The following is an 18212-nucleotide window of genomic DNA, read 5'->3' as shown; positions in this document are numbered from 1 at the left end:
TTTTTTTTTTTAAATAAACTGGTGAAGCATACTAAAATCGAATTAGAAGAACTGTTCTATCAGCTATTTAGGGAAAATGTGAGTACATAAAGTTTTTTAATACAAAGAAATTATTCCTGGGTGCTTGGTGTGAGCCCAGTTTGTGTAAAATATGACTGTTAGAAACACTGAATCACAGTTATGGATGGCTATGGCTTCATCCAGTGTTGCTTCTGCAAGGTTTAGCTAATAAAAAGTGCCTACTGAGGTAAATTCTAATGCATGTGCAAGATGGGTCTCTTCTGGGTCAAATGTACATTGTGTTAGCACAAGAAGGGCTTTAAAAGCCTTTTGCCTGCAGCTCTTTCTCTCACTATTCTTTCCACATTGGCTGAAACGCTGTTATTATTCAGTTGTTGCATTATCCAGAGTTTTGTCAGAATTTTAACTTTCCCAGAATGTTTCACCACCTTACTATTTTATCTTTGCTGATTTTGGGCTGCCCTTTATTCTGCTACTGTTTATACTCGCATCACCAATGTTGCATATTTTCTACACGGGGGTACAAGACATTTCAGTTAAAAACTGTTAGCGTTGTGTGTAGCTGTAATATTCTGACATAATTTCTTTTCAATTAGGTGAAAACGAAGTCCTTGAAACTCTGTACAATATTGCAAGCAAGAACAAGATATGGCGGTCTTACATAGGCATGGGTTATTACAACTGCTCAGTGCCTCAGCCCATTGCACGGAATTTGTTGGAGAATGCAGGATGGTAATGTTCCACATTTTCTTGTTGAATATATGGCTTTAAATACACGTTTGAAGTTTGTCTTATGAATGAGTGTAGATAAATATACCCCAGACCTGTTTTTTTCAATAAGGCTTTCATATATTTGTTAACGATGTGTATCCTACTGTGTCAAAACTATGGTGTTCATGCCGAAGCTAGAAAGAAAAAATAATACTTTTGACTTTTGAAGATGCATTTGTGCTGTAAAATGTTATTGATTTTGTGACTTCTATTCACAGCTCCTGTTTATTATGAACTAATACAAGAATATTTGTTTGCTTTAAGGAAGCATACAGACATAATTCCTAAACAAAAGTAATTCTTTTCTAACTTGTGCCTAAATTTAAAAGAGCTTCCTCCTCCACTGGTATATGCAATTTGGGTGGAGGTGGTTAAACACTATGCAATACTCTGATCATGATTTTCTTATGAGGAAGTAAGAAACCTTGAAAATTCTAAAGGCTATTCTCTTGGTATTTCTTTCTTGATTTATTTTATTTTAAACCAGAGACCTTCAAGTGTTTGAGTGTTTTTCCATCAAGTGAGTTCTTGTCTGATCAAATAATTCACTGATGAACAGGAGCAGTACTAAAACTATCATAATATGATCATTCATTTATGAAGAGGCTGAGAATATTATACTGGCTTCTGATCACCCAGCTGACATTTCAGTTTTTAAAGGACTGTAACTCAAAAATGGTGCAACAGGAAAAGCTAAATCTAATGTGGAATCTCACTTTCCAACAGACTGAATGTCACTGATACCCTGTATTTTCTCATTAAGTTTACAAGTTCCCCTATCACTAGTCAGTAAGATCCTTTTTTTTGTACTGTATTAAAATGATAACTGTCATCTTTATTACTGGGTAATTTTTATTTTAATAAAAGCAGTATTTAAAGTTTATATATGTATTCAAAAAACCAAACAAGAAAAAACAACCAACCAAAGGATTATATTAGTCAGTGTAAAAATCCATTGTTACTTAGACATTATATAATTTTTTATACCTTGGGTTGACATAATTGTGTCTACATATCTGTAGGCCTCTGAGTCTATTTATTTTTAAGTTTGTTTGCTCTATTTGCATTGCACATTTTTGAACTGGTGAAAAAGTTGCGCTGTTTGGACTGAAGGAACCTATGCAGTACATCTCTACAAAGCTTTATCTAGCTTTATTCTCACTCACTTTTTGCAACATATACTTAGTAAATATTTCAATACAGTAGCACAAAACAAGTTATTAACTGATAGAGGCAAAGATGAGAACACTTAAAAACTAAGTGGAACAAAATGAACTGCTTATTTTTAAATCCTAAAAAATGATATAGTGTTAGTGGAACAACTGGGAGAGTCTGTCCATGTATCTGTTCTTGCCATGTACTGTAAAGTAAAACTAGATGGATAAAAGCTAAACTGTTAGATGGCCAAAGTGAAGGCTAAAATGTTTGTTGGGGAAAGGCATGTATGTGTGTGTGCACATGTGCAAAAGCAACTACAGAGGCTTTATGGAAGCTGTTTAAGAAATCAGACCTCTCCTTACATCTGCTGGATGTGTAACAGTTTCCATGCTGACACACTTCACTTTGCAGCTCCAAGGAAAATGCTGCAAGCTCAGACTTGTTGTTTCTGATCTATCTCTCTCACATAACTTGTAGTTTCTGTTACTTGCATTGGTATACAAAATAAGTTTATGGAAGATTGTTCCTAGAAGTCTTTTAACACAAAAGTGAATTACTTCATAGTATTTAGGACACTTGGACTTACTAGGAGAAGGTAGAAAGCAAAAGAGTAGATTTCAGGAGGAAACTTTAGAACCAAATGTATTTTCAGCTGAAAATGAGACTACTGAACCATACTGGGTTTTTTATAAGGTTAGTTACCACAGAAGTCTTCCCAAATATCCGATTCTTTAAAGAGTACACTTAACACATTTAACTTGGAATTTTAACTTTTTGAAGCATTTGGACAATGATTTATATCTCTATCCACTTCTAACTTCTTTTGGAATGTGAATATAACTTCCCAGTTTTCTCTAATTTTACCGTTAGTCATCTTCCCAGCCCCCCATTAACATAATAATTACATTTTTTCACAGTTCATGTGCTGAGTTCTTTCCCTAGTAGCATACCAAATTAATTCTGTGCTCTGCCATGAATATATGAATAACTGAAGATGTGAAAATATTTGGTTTCAGAAATCAGCTACATATAGACTTTTTATTAACATATAGGTCACACCAGTGTAGTATTTATTTTTGGGGCTGAAGTGGATAAAAATACCTATCAGACCTTGCAAATCAAGAAGGACTTTGAAGTCACACTAATACCATACAACGGAGCATGATGCAGAGGTCTCCAAAGTACAGCTCATTTGATTCCTTTGTCCCTAGACATTAAATATGTAAGAATAAAATACCTGTACTGACGATGCCTGCAGTACTCAGATCTGTAGTGTAAATTATTAAACTTATTAGCTAGTAACACTCAACACTTATGCATTACATTCTGAAAATTATTGCATACTGTGCTATAATTACTTTAAAAGAGTTTGCTTTTAAATTACTTTAAAAAGTCATTTACCGTGTAGTATAGAATCAAGCAGAAGTCAGAATGCAGACTAAGGCCAGATATTTTGTTTGAAGAAATTGTGGAGATGTAGAATATATAAAAGATAGAGATGCTTAGAAAATGCAAAAAAACCTTAAAGTAAGTGTTTAAGTGGTTTTATGTTGAAATGGTGTCTTTACCAGTAGAACCAATAAGCTTCATGCACTGTAATTTGTGGCAGTACTGGAAATCAAGATTTCTTGACTGAATTTTTTCTGTTTTTCTGAAATTGATTGGTTTTACTTCAACTGTATTTACCATTCAAAACCACCACATCAAAATCATAAAGCCTCATTAAGGCTATTTTGTAATATAGTGTACTTTCCCAACTATGTGGAGTAGAATTTCTCTAATGTATTTCAATTAAACTCAATGCTTTTACTCTTTTTAGTCTTAATTCTAGTTCCTCCTACAAGTTATAATACAAAATATGGCCCTTAGGTGAAGTAAAATGAGAAAGCACGATTGTTAACCTCAACTCCAGAGGAGTTTCTTTCTTTTTTTAAGCAGCAAAAGTCATTGTGCATGCAAAGGTGTTTGGAATAACTCTTTATTGGTGAGAACTGAGTGGGCAGGGACTATTCAGAAAGTGAAACTTAATACTGCCAAACTGAAAATTTATCTGACAAACTGAACACTGGGCTTAGCAGCTGCGAAGAAAAAAAAAATACTGTTGGGATTAACAATGTTGCATGAAACCTAGGACCTGGTCTCATTTGTGAACTATGCAGTCATATGATGATAATTAGTTTAGTGTTAGAGTTGAGTTGGCTAAAAAAGAGAAAAAACCTGCAATTTTGGGGAAAATCATCAATACTTATGTAGTCAATACATAGCTATTGCTTTCTGCCATTGTACATGTGAATAATTTGAGCAGCTGTATCATTTAAATAGACAGTAATTACATTAGCATGCTGTATTACACTTTGAAATCACATACTGAATATGGCCTTCCAGCTTTTGCATTCTCTTCAGGTCTTTTTTCTACCTTCTGTCTTGCCCTACTATTTTGTTGCTGCTCTCATCTTCCTCTATACCACCTTGTTCTTTAAAAATCTTTGTTGTTCACCTTCTATTGACTTTATATGATTTGAGCTTCTTTAAAGCTTATACCTTCACTTATAAGCATTTTTCGAAAGTCTAGGCTTGCTACCGGCCTTTTAAGGAAAAAAACTGCTGTCTTCTTCCACTGCTAGAAAACAGAGGCCACAAGTGTTCCCAGTTACCACTTGTTTCTGGCTGCTACCCTAAATTTGATCTGGCATAAAGTCTGTCCCAAACCACTGTGGAATCCAGTGACCAAATTTCCAGCAGTGAGAGGAGAGTCTGACCTCTGTTCTTGCCTTTCATCCCTGGACCCATGCTGCTTTGTTTTCTGGACTGTTACAATGGAGCATTTCCCTTTGATTGTTGTGTTTTCAAAGGATTTGCTTACGTTGCCACTACTGTTTTGTTTGCCAAGTGAAAACAGATAAAACTTACGTCAGTCTCACTTCCCTCCACTAAGATATATGGAAACTGTTATTTCACAAGAAATAATTGATTCCGTGAAATGCCAAGTGTCTTTCTTCCCAGAAGAGTGGGGAAAATGTGACTAGTAAAAGGCTTCAGAAACAGCATTGAAAGATCGTGTCATCCCTAGATATGATTGAATAAAGCATTCTCTTTTGGATATTGTTGATTCAGTTCTCCCACAGTCAACGCCTACTTACCTTATCTATCCCTTCTCCATGATGCCCTCACACCTCTGTTTTAAAAGTAATCTCTTTTCAAAATGGAGAGATGAAATTATTCTCCTATAAAAAGCCAAGTCAACACCAGAAGAGAAACAACTCTCAGGCTTCCAGGACAGTAAAAAATTACAGTTGTCTAAAAATAACAGTTGTTTTTTAGCAACAGAACAAAACAGAACAGCAGAAAAAGGTTGTTTTTTTCTAACAAACTTTCATGTTACTGAATTACATTTTACTATTTGTTTTTCCTATGACATAGTGCAGTTATGTATTGGCATAATTCTGTTACACACTTATTTTCCTAGACCCAAACTCAGAATTTTTTTCTTACAGGGTTACCCAGTATACTCCTTACCAACCTGAGGTATCCCAGGGCAGGCTGGAAAGCCTGCTGAATTACCAGACTATGGTGTGTGATATCACAGGAATGGATGTGGCTAATGCATCTTTGTTGGATGAGGGGACAGCTGCTGCAGAAGCTATGCAGTTATGTCACAGGTACTATGTTTAAATGTATGGTTAAATCAACGGTGGGAACTAATTTTGGAATTTGAAGGCATCTGTCCATGTATAGGAATGGATAGGTGAATGGGTTGAAGTTGAGTGTGGCCTTTTCACTGTGAGCAGATCACTGTATAACTATAATGTTGCCAAACTCCCAGAGAAGTTCTCAGTGTTGATGTAAATGTTTAACTCAGACATCTAAGGCCTTAAGAAATCTAATGACCAGAGAAAGGACAGAAGGAAGTCTAGACCAAGGAAGACTTACCCTTGTTGGAGGAGGGTCAGATTAGAGAACGCTTAAGCAAACCCGACATACACAGGGTCTTGATGTGATGCACCCATGGCCGCTGAGGGAGCCTCCTGGTATCAATACAAGGCCACTCTTGATTGTCTCTGAACAACTGGGAGAGGTGCCTCAGCAATGGAGGAAAGCAGATGTCACTCGTGTCTTCAGGAAGGGCAGGAATGAGGATGCTGGGAACTACCAGCCTGGCCGGTCTCATCTCAATTACTCAGTGGTTATGGAACAAGTGCTGGTTCTGGAAACCATTTCCAGGCATGTGAAGGACAAGAAAGTGATCAGGAATCAGAAGCATGAATTCACACAGTGGGAAGTCATGTTTGACCTATCTGATAACTTTCTACAATAAAATGGCTGGCTTGGGAGGGGAGAGCAGTGGATATGGTCTACTCTGATGGTCTCCCTTAAATCCCCAAAGAGAAACTGAAAATTATGGCTGGGTGAGGTGGGAATGAGGTGGATTGAAAACTTGAATGTCTGGGCCCAGAGGGTGGTGATCAGTGACATGAATTCTAGATGGAGGACAGTAATTAATGGCATACCCAGGGGCAACACTGGGTCCAGTCAGTGATGTGGATGATGGGGGAGACTGTATCCTCAGCAAACTTGCTGATGATGCAGAACTGAGAGGACCAGCTGATACACTAGTGGGTCATGGTACCATCCAGAGGGGCCTTGTGAGGCTGGAGAAAATGGAACCTTGTGAAGATGACAGGAACCCTGTGAAGCTCAACAAGAGGAAGTGCACCCAGACAGACACAGACAGACAGACACACACAGAATACCGAGTCCCCTCACTCATGAAAGGAATCAGAAAGGCTGATTGTTAAAACAAGAAGAGAGACAGACTGCACAGGTTGGGTGCAAGTGCATCAGCCACCCAATATTTGTATGAGACTGGCCTAGTTTATCCCCTTACTCCTATTTTGTTACACTTGTTGCTCCCGAAATCACTTAGCTCTGTTCTTTTTCCTCTAAACATCTCATAGTAAGCCCTTGCAATCCCAAAATGTTCTCTCATGCATCCGATAATGTCGACTCCCCAGGTGGGGGGTGGCATCCAGAGGGTGTGTCTGTTTGGGTTAATTAAATAATTAAGAGTTCCCACCTGTCTTGCAGCCTCTTTGCTCCTCTGCGCTTGTGGAGATGGGTCTCAGTTGGGTTGACATCCCCTGTAAAGGGCCTGGGAGCAGTAGGAACGGGGTGTTGTTTGTGTGCCCTCACCTGCCATTGCATCTGAGAGGAGTGCAGAGGACCTTTTGTCACATAATCTAAGACTGTGGCATGAATCTCTTGTGTCCATGAAAATTGAAGATGTGCATTGTCTTTTTCCATTAGTGTTTAAAAAGTTTTAAAAACTGGTGAAGTACATTGTTCCTAAGTTGACAAAAGTGAAATTGTTACTGGTATATCCAAATCTACTTTCAAGGATGTGTTGTAGGGGCATTTGAAAGGGACCTGCAAATGAAATGAAATACGAGAATGATTGAAGGCCACTGTAGCCCTGTGTGTCAGAAAGCAGATTATGCAGCAGATACTGTTTTGTAGCTATTCACTTGTTCAAAGCCTCAGTCTGACACAAAATTGTGTTTACCAGAAAAAAGTAGGGAATTGTCTTATCATAGAATCATAGAATGGTTTGGGTTGGAAGGGACCTTAAAGATCATCTAGTTCCAACCCCACTGCTGTGGTCAGGGATACCATGACTTCTCAGTCTCCATTTAACTACTTTGATGGCTCGTGTTTATTTATCCAGGGCAACATTGAAAATCTGTATTAAAGACCACAGTTGTATTCCTTTAAAAGAGTACGTGTGTGGAGCCATTCCCACAGCTTCTGAAAGTGGCTTCTTGTTTTGCTTCGTAGTCTTAATTTTTGTCACGTATGAGTCTCATTTGAGTGTCTGAAATGAACTTTCTTATTTTAAATGTATCAGAACCTTCATTCAATCTTACACTTAATCTGTTTACAATAACCAATATTTACAACTGCCTTTTAACACACCTGTAGAAAACAAGCTAGTTTTATTTCCATGGAAAACTATATTCTTGATATGTAACCTTTCTTTTTTCTTTTTTCAACAGACACAACAAAAGAAGGAAGTTCTATGTAGATGCCCGATGCCACCCTCAAACTATAGCAGTGGTTCAAACCAGAGCAAAGTAATATTTTTCTCCATTTTCCACCATATTTTTCACTTACATTGAATCATTTTTCATCTGTGCCTGTTCACCATATACCTAACATTTTTGGACTATAAGATTATGCTTTCTTTGCAAAGTAGAAGGAGAAATCTATTATCATTTGGCATTGCTTGTAGTTTTCCATTCAAATACAACTGCAAAGAAATTAAAGCAGTTTAAAAAAAGACTAAACATATGATAAAAAGAGGATATTTAATTTTCCTCCTAATTTGTTGCACAAATACATTTGATTGTTGAATTCAGTCTGGTCTTTTTTTTTTACTAGGAAATTAATTATCCTAGATAGCAAATCTTCCCTTCTAATGAAAGCTAGATCCATTTTAAGTTTACAATATGTAGTAATCATCTTCTAGAAATGTGACTTAGTTCTTGAAGGTAAACATGTTAAAGCAGCAAAATGTTGATATCAAGTATCTTATGTATCCTCTGCTTTGCTTTGCTCTATATTTCAAAAGGTGATGTCAAATGCAGTTATTCTTCAGTACTATATACCATGACATGAAACTTTCTCAATGTTTAGTGCTGCAAAGCATGATCAGCTCTCTGTATTTAAAGAAAAAAAGTCATATATAAGTCCATGAAAACATCTTAAGTATCACTCCAAGGTAAGAAGTGGTAAAAATGCATTGCCTTCTGCATATTTTTGTTTCCAGTTATACGGGTGTTATTACTGAGCTCAAATTACCCCATGAGATGGATTTCAGTGGAAAGGATGTCAGTGGAGTATTATTTCAGTATCCAGATACTGAAGGGAAGATTGAAGACTTCTCCGAACTTGTTGAAAGAGCTCATCAAAATGGGGTAAAGTAAATTTTATTGGTCTGACTGTTAACAATCTGATGGTCAAACAGCCATATTCATAGAAACTAAATGTTACATGAGGTATTGTCTCAGCTCCATCCAATTGATAACCATTACAGCCATTACAACCAATGCACTTCAGCTCTGTGCAAGTGATATGGAACTGTTTGAAGCCATATTTAAAAATTTAACTCCCAGGCAAACACTGTTTCTTCAGAAAAGAAACTGACTGATCTACTTCTGTTCTCAGACTCTCGCCTGCTGTGCTACTGACCTTCTGGCTCTCTGTATTCTGAAGCCTCCTGGAGAGTTTGGGGTGGATGTTGTCCTGGGTAACTCCCAGAGGTTTGGTGTGCCACTGTGCTATGGGGGACCCCACGCGGCATTCTTTGCTGTCAAGGAGAATCTAGTGAGAATGATGCCAGGCAGGATGGTGGGTGTTACAAGGTAAGGTCTCCCTTTGCCATCGTGGGCCTTCAGTGAAAACTGAAATCATAGAATCCTTAAGGTGGAAAAGACCTCCAAAACCATCATGTTAAACTGTCAGCCTACCACCTTGTTCACCACTAAACCATGTCCTGCAGTGCCATATCTCCACATGTGTTCTGAACACTTCCAGGGATGATGACACCATCACTTCCCTGGGCAGCCCGTTCCAATGCTTTACAACCCTTTCTGGGAAAACCTTTTTCCTAAACCACTCTGGTACAACTTCAGGCTGTTTCCTCTCATCGTGTTACTTGGGAAAAGAGACCAACCCTCACCTCGCTACAACATCCGTTCAGGGAGTTGTAGAGAGCAATAAAGTCTCCCTTCAGGGATCTTAATAATGCATAAGAAACCATAATTAACCTCACTGTGACCATCTTGCGCTGAACAACAGCTGACCATGGTGCTGTACCAAACACGTTTTTCTTGAAAACTGTGAGAATAGAAGTTGCTTTCAGTTTTGAGGAAGCAACCTTCAAGAATTCCATTTGTGTGGAATGAAGCTGTGAACTGTCTATAATGCTTGTGGCGACGTGGGATGAAAAGATAACCAAAAGCAGAGTGGATTCATTGTGATGGCATGAGGCTTTGCAAGCTAACTTATTCCACTTATTCTGTACTATTATACCTTTTTTCTCTAACATGCAGTCTTACAAAACATAAATGGAAAGAAGTAGAAAATTCAATGAACCTCCAAAATAATCAAGAAGGAGCTTAATTTAGTGCAAATTTTAGTCTCACTTAAACAAAGCAGAGAAATAGTGTGTAAAATCTTGCCTCTGACTCTTGTTGGTGGTGATGTATCGTGCATTTTGACAAGATGTCTAACTAGTAATAATTAAAATACAAAGCAGTTGTCTGTGGAAAAACTGCATATGTTTGGCACAGAAGCTATTCAGAAGTACTTCAGTAACCAAAATAACTAAAACATTCACAGTTGTCGATAAGGCTTAGAAATATTTAATTTATATAGTAATATTTTTTCTTCATCTTTCTGCATCTCAAGAAAGTTGGAAAAGAAAAAGTTGAAATGGATAAAAGCTGTGATACTTCCTCAATGCATCTTTCTGCCATGAATTTTTTCAAGGTTTTGATCACAAGATCACAGAATGATTGACAGGTTCTCTGGAGGCCGTGTGGTCCAACCCTCTGCTCAAGCTGGGTCAGACTCAATCTAGAGTCAGTAGGCCAGGGTGGTGTCCAGGTGTCTCTAACATCTCCACAAAAAGAGACTTGAGTTTCTCTGAGCAACCTATGCCAGTGCTTTGTCACCCTCACAGTGAAAAAGCATTTCCTCATGTTCAGAGGGAACCACCAGTGTTTCAGGTTGTGTGCATTTCTCTTGGTCCTGTCTCTGGGCACTGCTGATAAAAGCCTGGTTCCATCCTCTTTGCATCTTCCCTGCAGGTACTTATATACTTTAGTGATGTCTTCCCTGACTCTTCTCTCAGCCTTTCCTCATGGAAGAGTTGGCCAAGTTTCTTTGATATCTCTGTGGTCCTTCACTGGACTCTCTCTAGTTCCTCTGTATTGCTCTTGCACTGAGGAGCTCAGAACTTGACATGGCATTCCAGGTGAAGCCTCACCAGGGCTGAAGAGAGGGCAGGAATCACCTCCCTTGTTGGCAACACTTCTCCTAATGCAGCCCAGGATACCATTTGCTTCCTTTGCTGCCTGGGCAGATTGCTGGCTCATGTTTAATCTGATGTCCCCCAGGACCCCCAGGGTTTTTCTGCCAAGCTGCTGGGCAGCCCCCAGCATGTACTGGTGCTTGGGGTTCTTTGCCAGGTGCAGGACTTTGCACTTCCCTTGTTGACCTTCATGAGGTTCCCGTGAGCCCACTTCTCCACCCTGTCAAAGTTCTTCTAGATGGACCAATGGTAAACTAAGCTGCATAGTCTACCTGACCAGCCATGATGAAAACAGAAATTCAGAGACTTCAGTCTTGCTGTTTGCTGTTGCAGCTGTCCTGACTTATGCATTATTCTCTCCAGCACCCTTCTGTCTCTGAGGATAGATAAATAGTTTCAGGCAAGCATACATAAAGCCCAGTGTCATAAATTACTGCAATTTTAAAGTAACAGAAGCAACATTTTTGCTTGTAACTTAGAGATGCAAGTGGAAAGGAAGTGTACCGACTTGCTTTGCAAACCCGCGAGCAGCATATCAGGAGGGATAAAGCTACCAGCAACATCTGCACAGCACAGGTAATTTGTTCTGCCTTATTTTCAGTGCTAGAAGGGAACGAGTTGAACAATTTGAGTTATCTTTACTTTTGGGAGTTTTTGCTAGAAAAATTAAGGGCATCAAAACATTCTGATTGTTGTGCATTTGTTTCGAGTCCTTTGAAAAATGGATCTGCTTGAAAAGAGAGTACTAGTATATGTTTCCTTTAATAAAGACTGTAGTCCTCAATTCTTGCAGTGTCATGAATCCGTCTGTCTTGTAGCGTGAACACTAGTGAGTAGTGCAGTGTTATAAATGAGACAGATTTCATAATAAAATAGCAGGGAATTCCAATGATCTGAAATTTCTCACTCAAGGCAAGAGAAATAAGTTTTTAAAATCTAAAACTCATTGTTCAAATTGTCACAACTTATATTTTTGTCTGTGTGATTTGATGTGAATATGTTACATCACCAAAAAGAGGTACTTACAGAAAAACACCATGATTAACTGAGTAATTATCCAAAATAGTTATCTTCAGCATGCCTCCACAGACATTCAGCCAGACAAGGTCATAACGTTTTTTTGCTCCTACTGTTGCTTTACTTATGCTCTTAATATTGTGCCAAATTTTGAGGAGAATTTGTTAATATTAAAACAGGCTTAATTACTTAGCATCAGTGAGATATGCCATGATTTTTTTGTACCGTGACTAAACAGTGGGTTCCTGTGAGACTGGCTGGACTTGATAGTCTTCAAAAATCTTTGTTACAGTAGTTAAATTTAAGCACATGTTAATTGCTAACACAGTTACATTTCAAAGGGCATTGAATTCATAATCAATGCTGACAGTTTCATAAAAGTATTTTGCCCTTCCCTCTTTTATTTTATAGGCAACACATAATCAGCTATAACATCAGCTGAGGATATGTGCTTGTCTCTGGTGCTAAAGAAACATTCCACTAAACTAGCATGAAATAACCTTTGCTAACAGGGACAGTAACAATAATAATGTCCTAAACTGTATTTGGATCCTAGGCTCTTCTGGCCAATATGTCAGCCATGTTTGCTATATACCATGGGTCTGATGGATTAAGGCATATTGCAAGACGGGTACACAATGCTACTCTAATCTTGGCTGAAGGTACGTATTTAGTGTTTACAGAAACTGTTATAAAATCATTACTGTTATAAATGTTATAAAATCATTACCCCTTCTTAAATAATACATCCTCATATGTAAACTTTTTTTGGCGAGGGAGGTGTTGCCAGCTGATTTGTGTTCTCTCAAACACAAATGGAGAGGGACCCATTTTAATACAAAATTCACTGCTGATATTTTTCTGTACTTCTCATAATGACATCCTAGAAATAGATATCTATGTGATAGGAACTTGCAGGCATTACTTCTGTTTCCTTGGGAAACTAGCAGAAGACTACAGAGCGAGTGTCTAGATGATACTGTTGAAATGCTGTTTGCCAGCTGCTACTTCACTTACTGGACCATTCTAGTTTACACACAGAAATCTGCACAGAGTATTAATAACATAGCAGAAGAAGGTAGTAGATGATAGTAAAGCAACAGAAACATTTCAGTTAAGTTGGGTGGAGTATTGTACCTGCTATGAACACTGAAATCCCAAAGCTTAACAGCTAACCAAAAGCACAGAATCTGTAGCAGAAAATAATGATTGCATCTGGACTATGTGGTCTGGTAGGTTTTTTTCCACTGGTATGACTATCATTGCTGTCAGAAGGAGCTACTCAAAACTGGAATGTTTGGAATTAAAGGATTATTGCCACAAATATTCATGTTTTATTTGCCAGTTTAGTTGGAAGACCTTTTGCTACTGTGAAAATCGCTAAGGCTCTAAACTTTGTTGTGGCAAACTCTGTGGCACTTAATATCCATTCACATAATATAACTTTTCTTTCCAGTGTTATGATTTTGTCTTTATTCCATTTTTATACCAACTCTGCTGCTGTATGTATTATAGATTTGATGTATCAGAAGGATCTGGCCTAGACTCATTATTAATTCATTATTAATTAGGTCTGAGTCTGATTTAGGTGCATTTCATACACAGAGACATTTCACTAAAAAGTTGGTGATTTTGCTGATCTTTACATGAGGGGAATACTTTGCTTTATGTAAAAGTGTTTACTTCTGAGGTAGATGGTGTGGTTATTCAGTTACTGTGTGAGCAAGCAATACAGTATGCATATAAGAGAATTAAATTCCTGTTTCTCATAGGTCTCAGACGAGCTGGTCATAAACTACATCATGATCTGTTCTTCGATACCTTGACAGTCACATGTGGATGCTCAGTCAAAGAGGTTTTGGACAGGGCAGCTCTTAGAAAGATAAATTTTCGGATTTATAGTGATGACAGAGTAAGCAATTTTCTAAACCTTTGATAAATTCAGAAATTTTGTAGTATGACTTTTTCTTCATTAAGTTTCTAATCATTACATGAGGTAAACAGAACAAAATTATTTAAGACCTTGTAATTTGCTCAGATATGTCAGTCAATTATAAAGATAATATAAAGAATGAACTTGTTAAGTGATGCACTTCCAGAAATAATAATTGTATTTTCGTTTTATGCCTGTTAAAAAAGTTTATCTAATTGTTTCATGCCAAATATGCTACTAAGGGGTAGAGTGGAGACACTTAATGATGAAATACAAGGTGACATCCAGAATTCAGGTCCTGTGGCACTGTTTAAAGACAGACTGAAATCTAAACGACATTTTTGTAGGCACTAAGGACTCTTGGCAAAGTGTAATATGTTGTGTAAATTGGGATGGGGGGAGGGGGTGTCATAGCAAAATGGGCAATTTTCCTATGAAGGGGAAAACACTTAGAAGCATTAGAAGGGAGATCACAAGTCTCAAAGCTTGTGAGCCATTTGGTTTGAATGGTTTAGCTCAGTAAAGGAAGGAATTGGAAAATTTTATGTAAATAAAATAAATTTATATATATTACGTAAAATGAAGTGACATTTATGTATCATTGGGTAGATGAATTTTTTCCCTTTTTTTTCTTCTTGTGTTTCTGGAATATTTTTCTTGACCAGAACAAATGTACTATGCTTAGAATTAACAGCTTTGAGTTAAAAACAACAATTACTGTTGTTTTTATCCGTAGCTTGGAGTATCACTTGATGAAACTGTAAATGAGAAAGACCTAGATGACATATTATGGATTTTTGGTTGCGAGTCTTCTTCTGTAAGTACATAATAGATCATACAGTTTAAATTATCTGAATGTTTCAGAAGTTTAATGAAAAGCAAAACTGCCCTTGGGACACTTGGTGTCTACGTGACGACCGTTAGTTAAATACTGAGTATTTCAGATACTTTCTTAAAGAAAAAGGCAGTGCTACATAACAAGGATTTATGTAGTGCCATTTTCTAGTTGTGACACTTAGTTCTTTCAGTCAGCTTGCATTTAGGCTATTACTTCTTTTGTGAGGATTAGGACATGGTGGTAAGTTATTCCTTTCCCACTAGAATTTTTGTTGCATGTCATTAGTAATTAGCAGCAATACTTACAAGATGAGGTCTACTGAGACATCTGTACCCATTTTTAATATAATGCTGTTTTCATGCTAGATATATACAAGTATGTATGCTGGTAAAGTTGGAGGGTTTTGCCTTAAAAGCTGACTAAATCTCAAGGTAAACTGATAGTATAAGCTAGTTTTGATGGAAATTGACTATGAAAAAATAAGTTTTCATGAAAGTATTTAACTCCCTGTTTCTTTGTGTGGAAGGAGCTGATTGCTGAGGGTATGGGCGAGGAAACCAAAGGCATCCTTAGCACCCCATTTAAGAGAACTTCCAAATTTTTGACGCACCAGGTTTTCAACAGGTTTGTGAAACTGCTCTATATTTGGTGTTTTATGGTATTATCTGAAAATATCTCCTTTCAAAAGCAGTAGTGGAGTCAGATGAGAACAGTTTTGTACCTGGACTCATATAGTCTCTCCTTACTATGAAATATTCTATTTAGTAGCATTTTTAGGTATCTTTTTCATTTTAAATGAGCAGAGCAGTACTCATGATCACATTGGGAAAGTGTTTTTCCACTAATCTGCTACATTGTGCAAGTATGATGTAGTATCAGCAGACTTACTAGAGCCTTTATATTCCATATTTACTGATAACATTTCTGAGATGGTAATAGGCATTTTTAATCCATGTTGCTATTAGCAAGCTGAAAATGCCAGTTCTATTATATATTAATAGCTATCTTCAGTCTTACTGTTTTATTTATGTTTTTTCCTATGTTAGCTGCTGGTATAGCTAATCTGCTTGCCTTTTCACTACATTTTGTATTCTCCAGCTATCACTCTGAGACAAATATCGTGCGGTACATGAAAAGATTGGAAAACAAAGATATTTCCCTTGTTCACAGCATGATTCCTTTGGTAGGTATTTACCAAAAAGAGAAAAAATTAGGTCATTACATACGTCTTTATGTATTTCAGTAAATACTGATAAGTGTGTTTGTATTTTTAGGGGTCCTGCACAATGAAGCTCAATAGTTCAGCTGAACTTGCAGTAAGTAGCAATAATACTGTCTCAGTTGAGACCCACATGAGTAAACTATCTAGCCAGTGTCATTGTAGAGAAGTAAAGGCTGCTCTTGGTTAGTACTCCAGCTGAGGAGGTAGTTTCTGGAGTAACTAGCCATCCTCTCCCACAGTAGGAGAGTGAGTGGATTTAGAGACTCCATTTTGAATAATGTAATTAAAATAATTTTTGGAATGAGATATCACAGTCCTGTTCCTTCATGCAGTGTTGCAGTACCTAATTCTGTCTGCTTTACAAATCTTAAAATCAAATCCTCTGAAATATGGAAAGAGTCAGGTGGGACTGACTGAGTCATGCTTTGTTTTCAGTTTGCTATTTGTTAGGATATCCTGCCTTTTCCCCATGGTGAAGAGTACCCAGATATCTTCATTTTTCTAGCTGATAGCAGCCAGGCTGTTTGAGTACCAAATGACTTTTTGACTGAATGAGCTTCCTCTGCTCTCTCCCTGTTGTATTCTCACTTTGATCTTTCACTAGGTTTCCTTTGTCCCCCTTCTCTCATTGCCTTCTCTCTCTCCTTTCACTGTTTTCTGTCTTGTATATTCCCTCTAATTAAAATTAGTAGCAACAAAATGTTATATACTATTCCACACAACTCCTCTCTGTTCACGTTGTGATCCTACAGCTCTACATAAGGGTAGGTGATGTAGTAGGAGAAATTAAGGATTTTTAATCATATTCTGAATGTTAAAAATAGGTTTACTGGAAATCATAAAATCATTTCTGTTGGAAAAGACCTTTAAGATTGAATCCATCTGTTAACCTGTCACTAAACCATGTCCCTAATCACCACATCTACATATCTTATAAATACTTCTGGGGTTGTTGACTCCAGCAGTTCCCTGAAGAGGCCGTTCAAATGTTTGTTAACCCTTTTTATGAAGAAATTTTTCCTAATATCCAATCTTAATCTTTTGTCCTATTGGTCATTACCTGAGAAAAGAGACTGATCCCAACCTTCCTACAGCCTCCTTTCAGGTCACTGTAAAGAGCAGTAAGGTCCCTCTGAGCCTAATTTTCTCCAGGCTAAACATCCCCAGCTCCCTCAGCTGATCCTCTTCAGACTCATAAGACTTCATAAGTGCTCCAGACCCTTCTCCAGCTTTGTTGCCCTTCTCTGGACATGCTCTGAGACTTCAATTTCTCTCTTGTTGTGAGGGGCCCAGAACTGGACACAGGATTCAAGGTGCGGCCTCACCAGTGCCGAGTAGCGGGGAAGATCATTTCCCTGATCCTGCTGGCCACACTGTTTCTCATACAGGATGGGATGCCATTGGTCCTCTTGACCACCTGGACACACTGCTGGCTCGTGTTCAGCCACTGTTGACCAGCACCCCAGGTACTTTTCCTCCAGGCAGCTTTCCAGGCACTCCGCTTTCAGCCGGTAGAGCTGCTTGGGGTTGTTTTGACCCAATGGTGCAGAAATGCCAATAGAATTTTGGCATCTCACCCTTAAGGGGAAGGGAGCACCAGAGATTTGCAGATGCTCATGATCAAAAAGGAACAACAAAAGTCAGAGGGTCTGCAAAAGAAACTTACATACTTAAATCATACGCTTGGTATGGAAATTGGTGTGTTAGTCTTTTATGTTCTAACAGAAGCCCATGGTGGTAGGAGTAGGTTGAAGAGGAGAGAGAGAGAGGGAAATCAGAGAGAGGGGGAGAGAAAGAGTGGAAGAAAGGTGCAAAGAAAGAATGATCACTAATCTTGATCCAGTGTTGATCCAGCTGATGAGGTGTCCAGGGTCCTCCGGCACATGTGCACTCAGGCTTCATGGGAGCACCTTTTCATAGATAAGTTTTCCCCACCCTGGAGATAAGTTTCTTGCTGTCTATGCAAATTAGTTATCATGCACAGCCTGTTCTTCTAGACGTTTCTGGAAATGGGTCTTAGGGCTTTGCAGGTCTTCAGTGGTCTTGATCCCCCACCCCTATTGGAATCAATTCCTGCACTTGTGCTGTACTATGTTGTGCCTACCTCCAGGAGCCAGAACAAGGACTTTTGTCCCAGGAAAGTGGTGCTCTACCTCCATAT

General features: G+C 38.1%; 1 protein-coding gene across 1 annotated transcript in view; it reads left to right on the top strand.

Moving 5' to 3' along the window:
• Positions 1-617: 617 nt before the first annotated feature.
• The window catches only part of GLDC (glycine decarboxylase), a gene marked incomplete at its 5' end in the record, with an annotated part of 34041 nt that continues 16446 nt past the window's right edge, over positions 618-18212 (top strand). The window contains 12 exons of the mRNA XM_027709614.1: positions 618-753; positions 5445-5609; positions 8001-8078; positions 8774-8921; positions 9172-9368; positions 11521-11617; positions 12615-12720; positions 13831-13970; positions 14728-14808; positions 15356-15453; positions 15928-16012; positions 16104-16145. Coding sequence (XP_027565415.1) covers positions 618-753; positions 5445-5609; positions 8001-8078; positions 8774-8921; positions 9172-9368; positions 11521-11617; positions 12615-12720; positions 13831-13970; positions 14728-14808; positions 15356-15453; positions 15928-16012; positions 16104-16145 — 1373 coding nt within the window. The remainder of the gene's footprint in view (positions 754-5444; positions 5610-8000; positions 8079-8773; positions 8922-9171; positions 9369-11520; positions 11618-12614; positions 12721-13830; positions 13971-14727; positions 14809-15355; positions 15454-15927; positions 16013-16103; positions 16146-18212) is intronic.

This window comes from Neopelma chrysocephalum, unplaced genomic scaffold (assembly GCF_003984885.1).
Source record: "Neopelma chrysocephalum unplaced genomic scaffold, ASM398488v2 Primary Assembly neopelma1_96814, whole genome shotgun sequence".
Classification (NCBI taxonomy): Eukaryota; Metazoa; Chordata; class Aves; order Passeriformes; family Pipridae; genus Neopelma; species Neopelma chrysocephalum.
The sequence above is the reverse complement of the archived record's forward strand: the minus strand, read 5'-3'. Positions and strand labels throughout refer to the sequence as shown.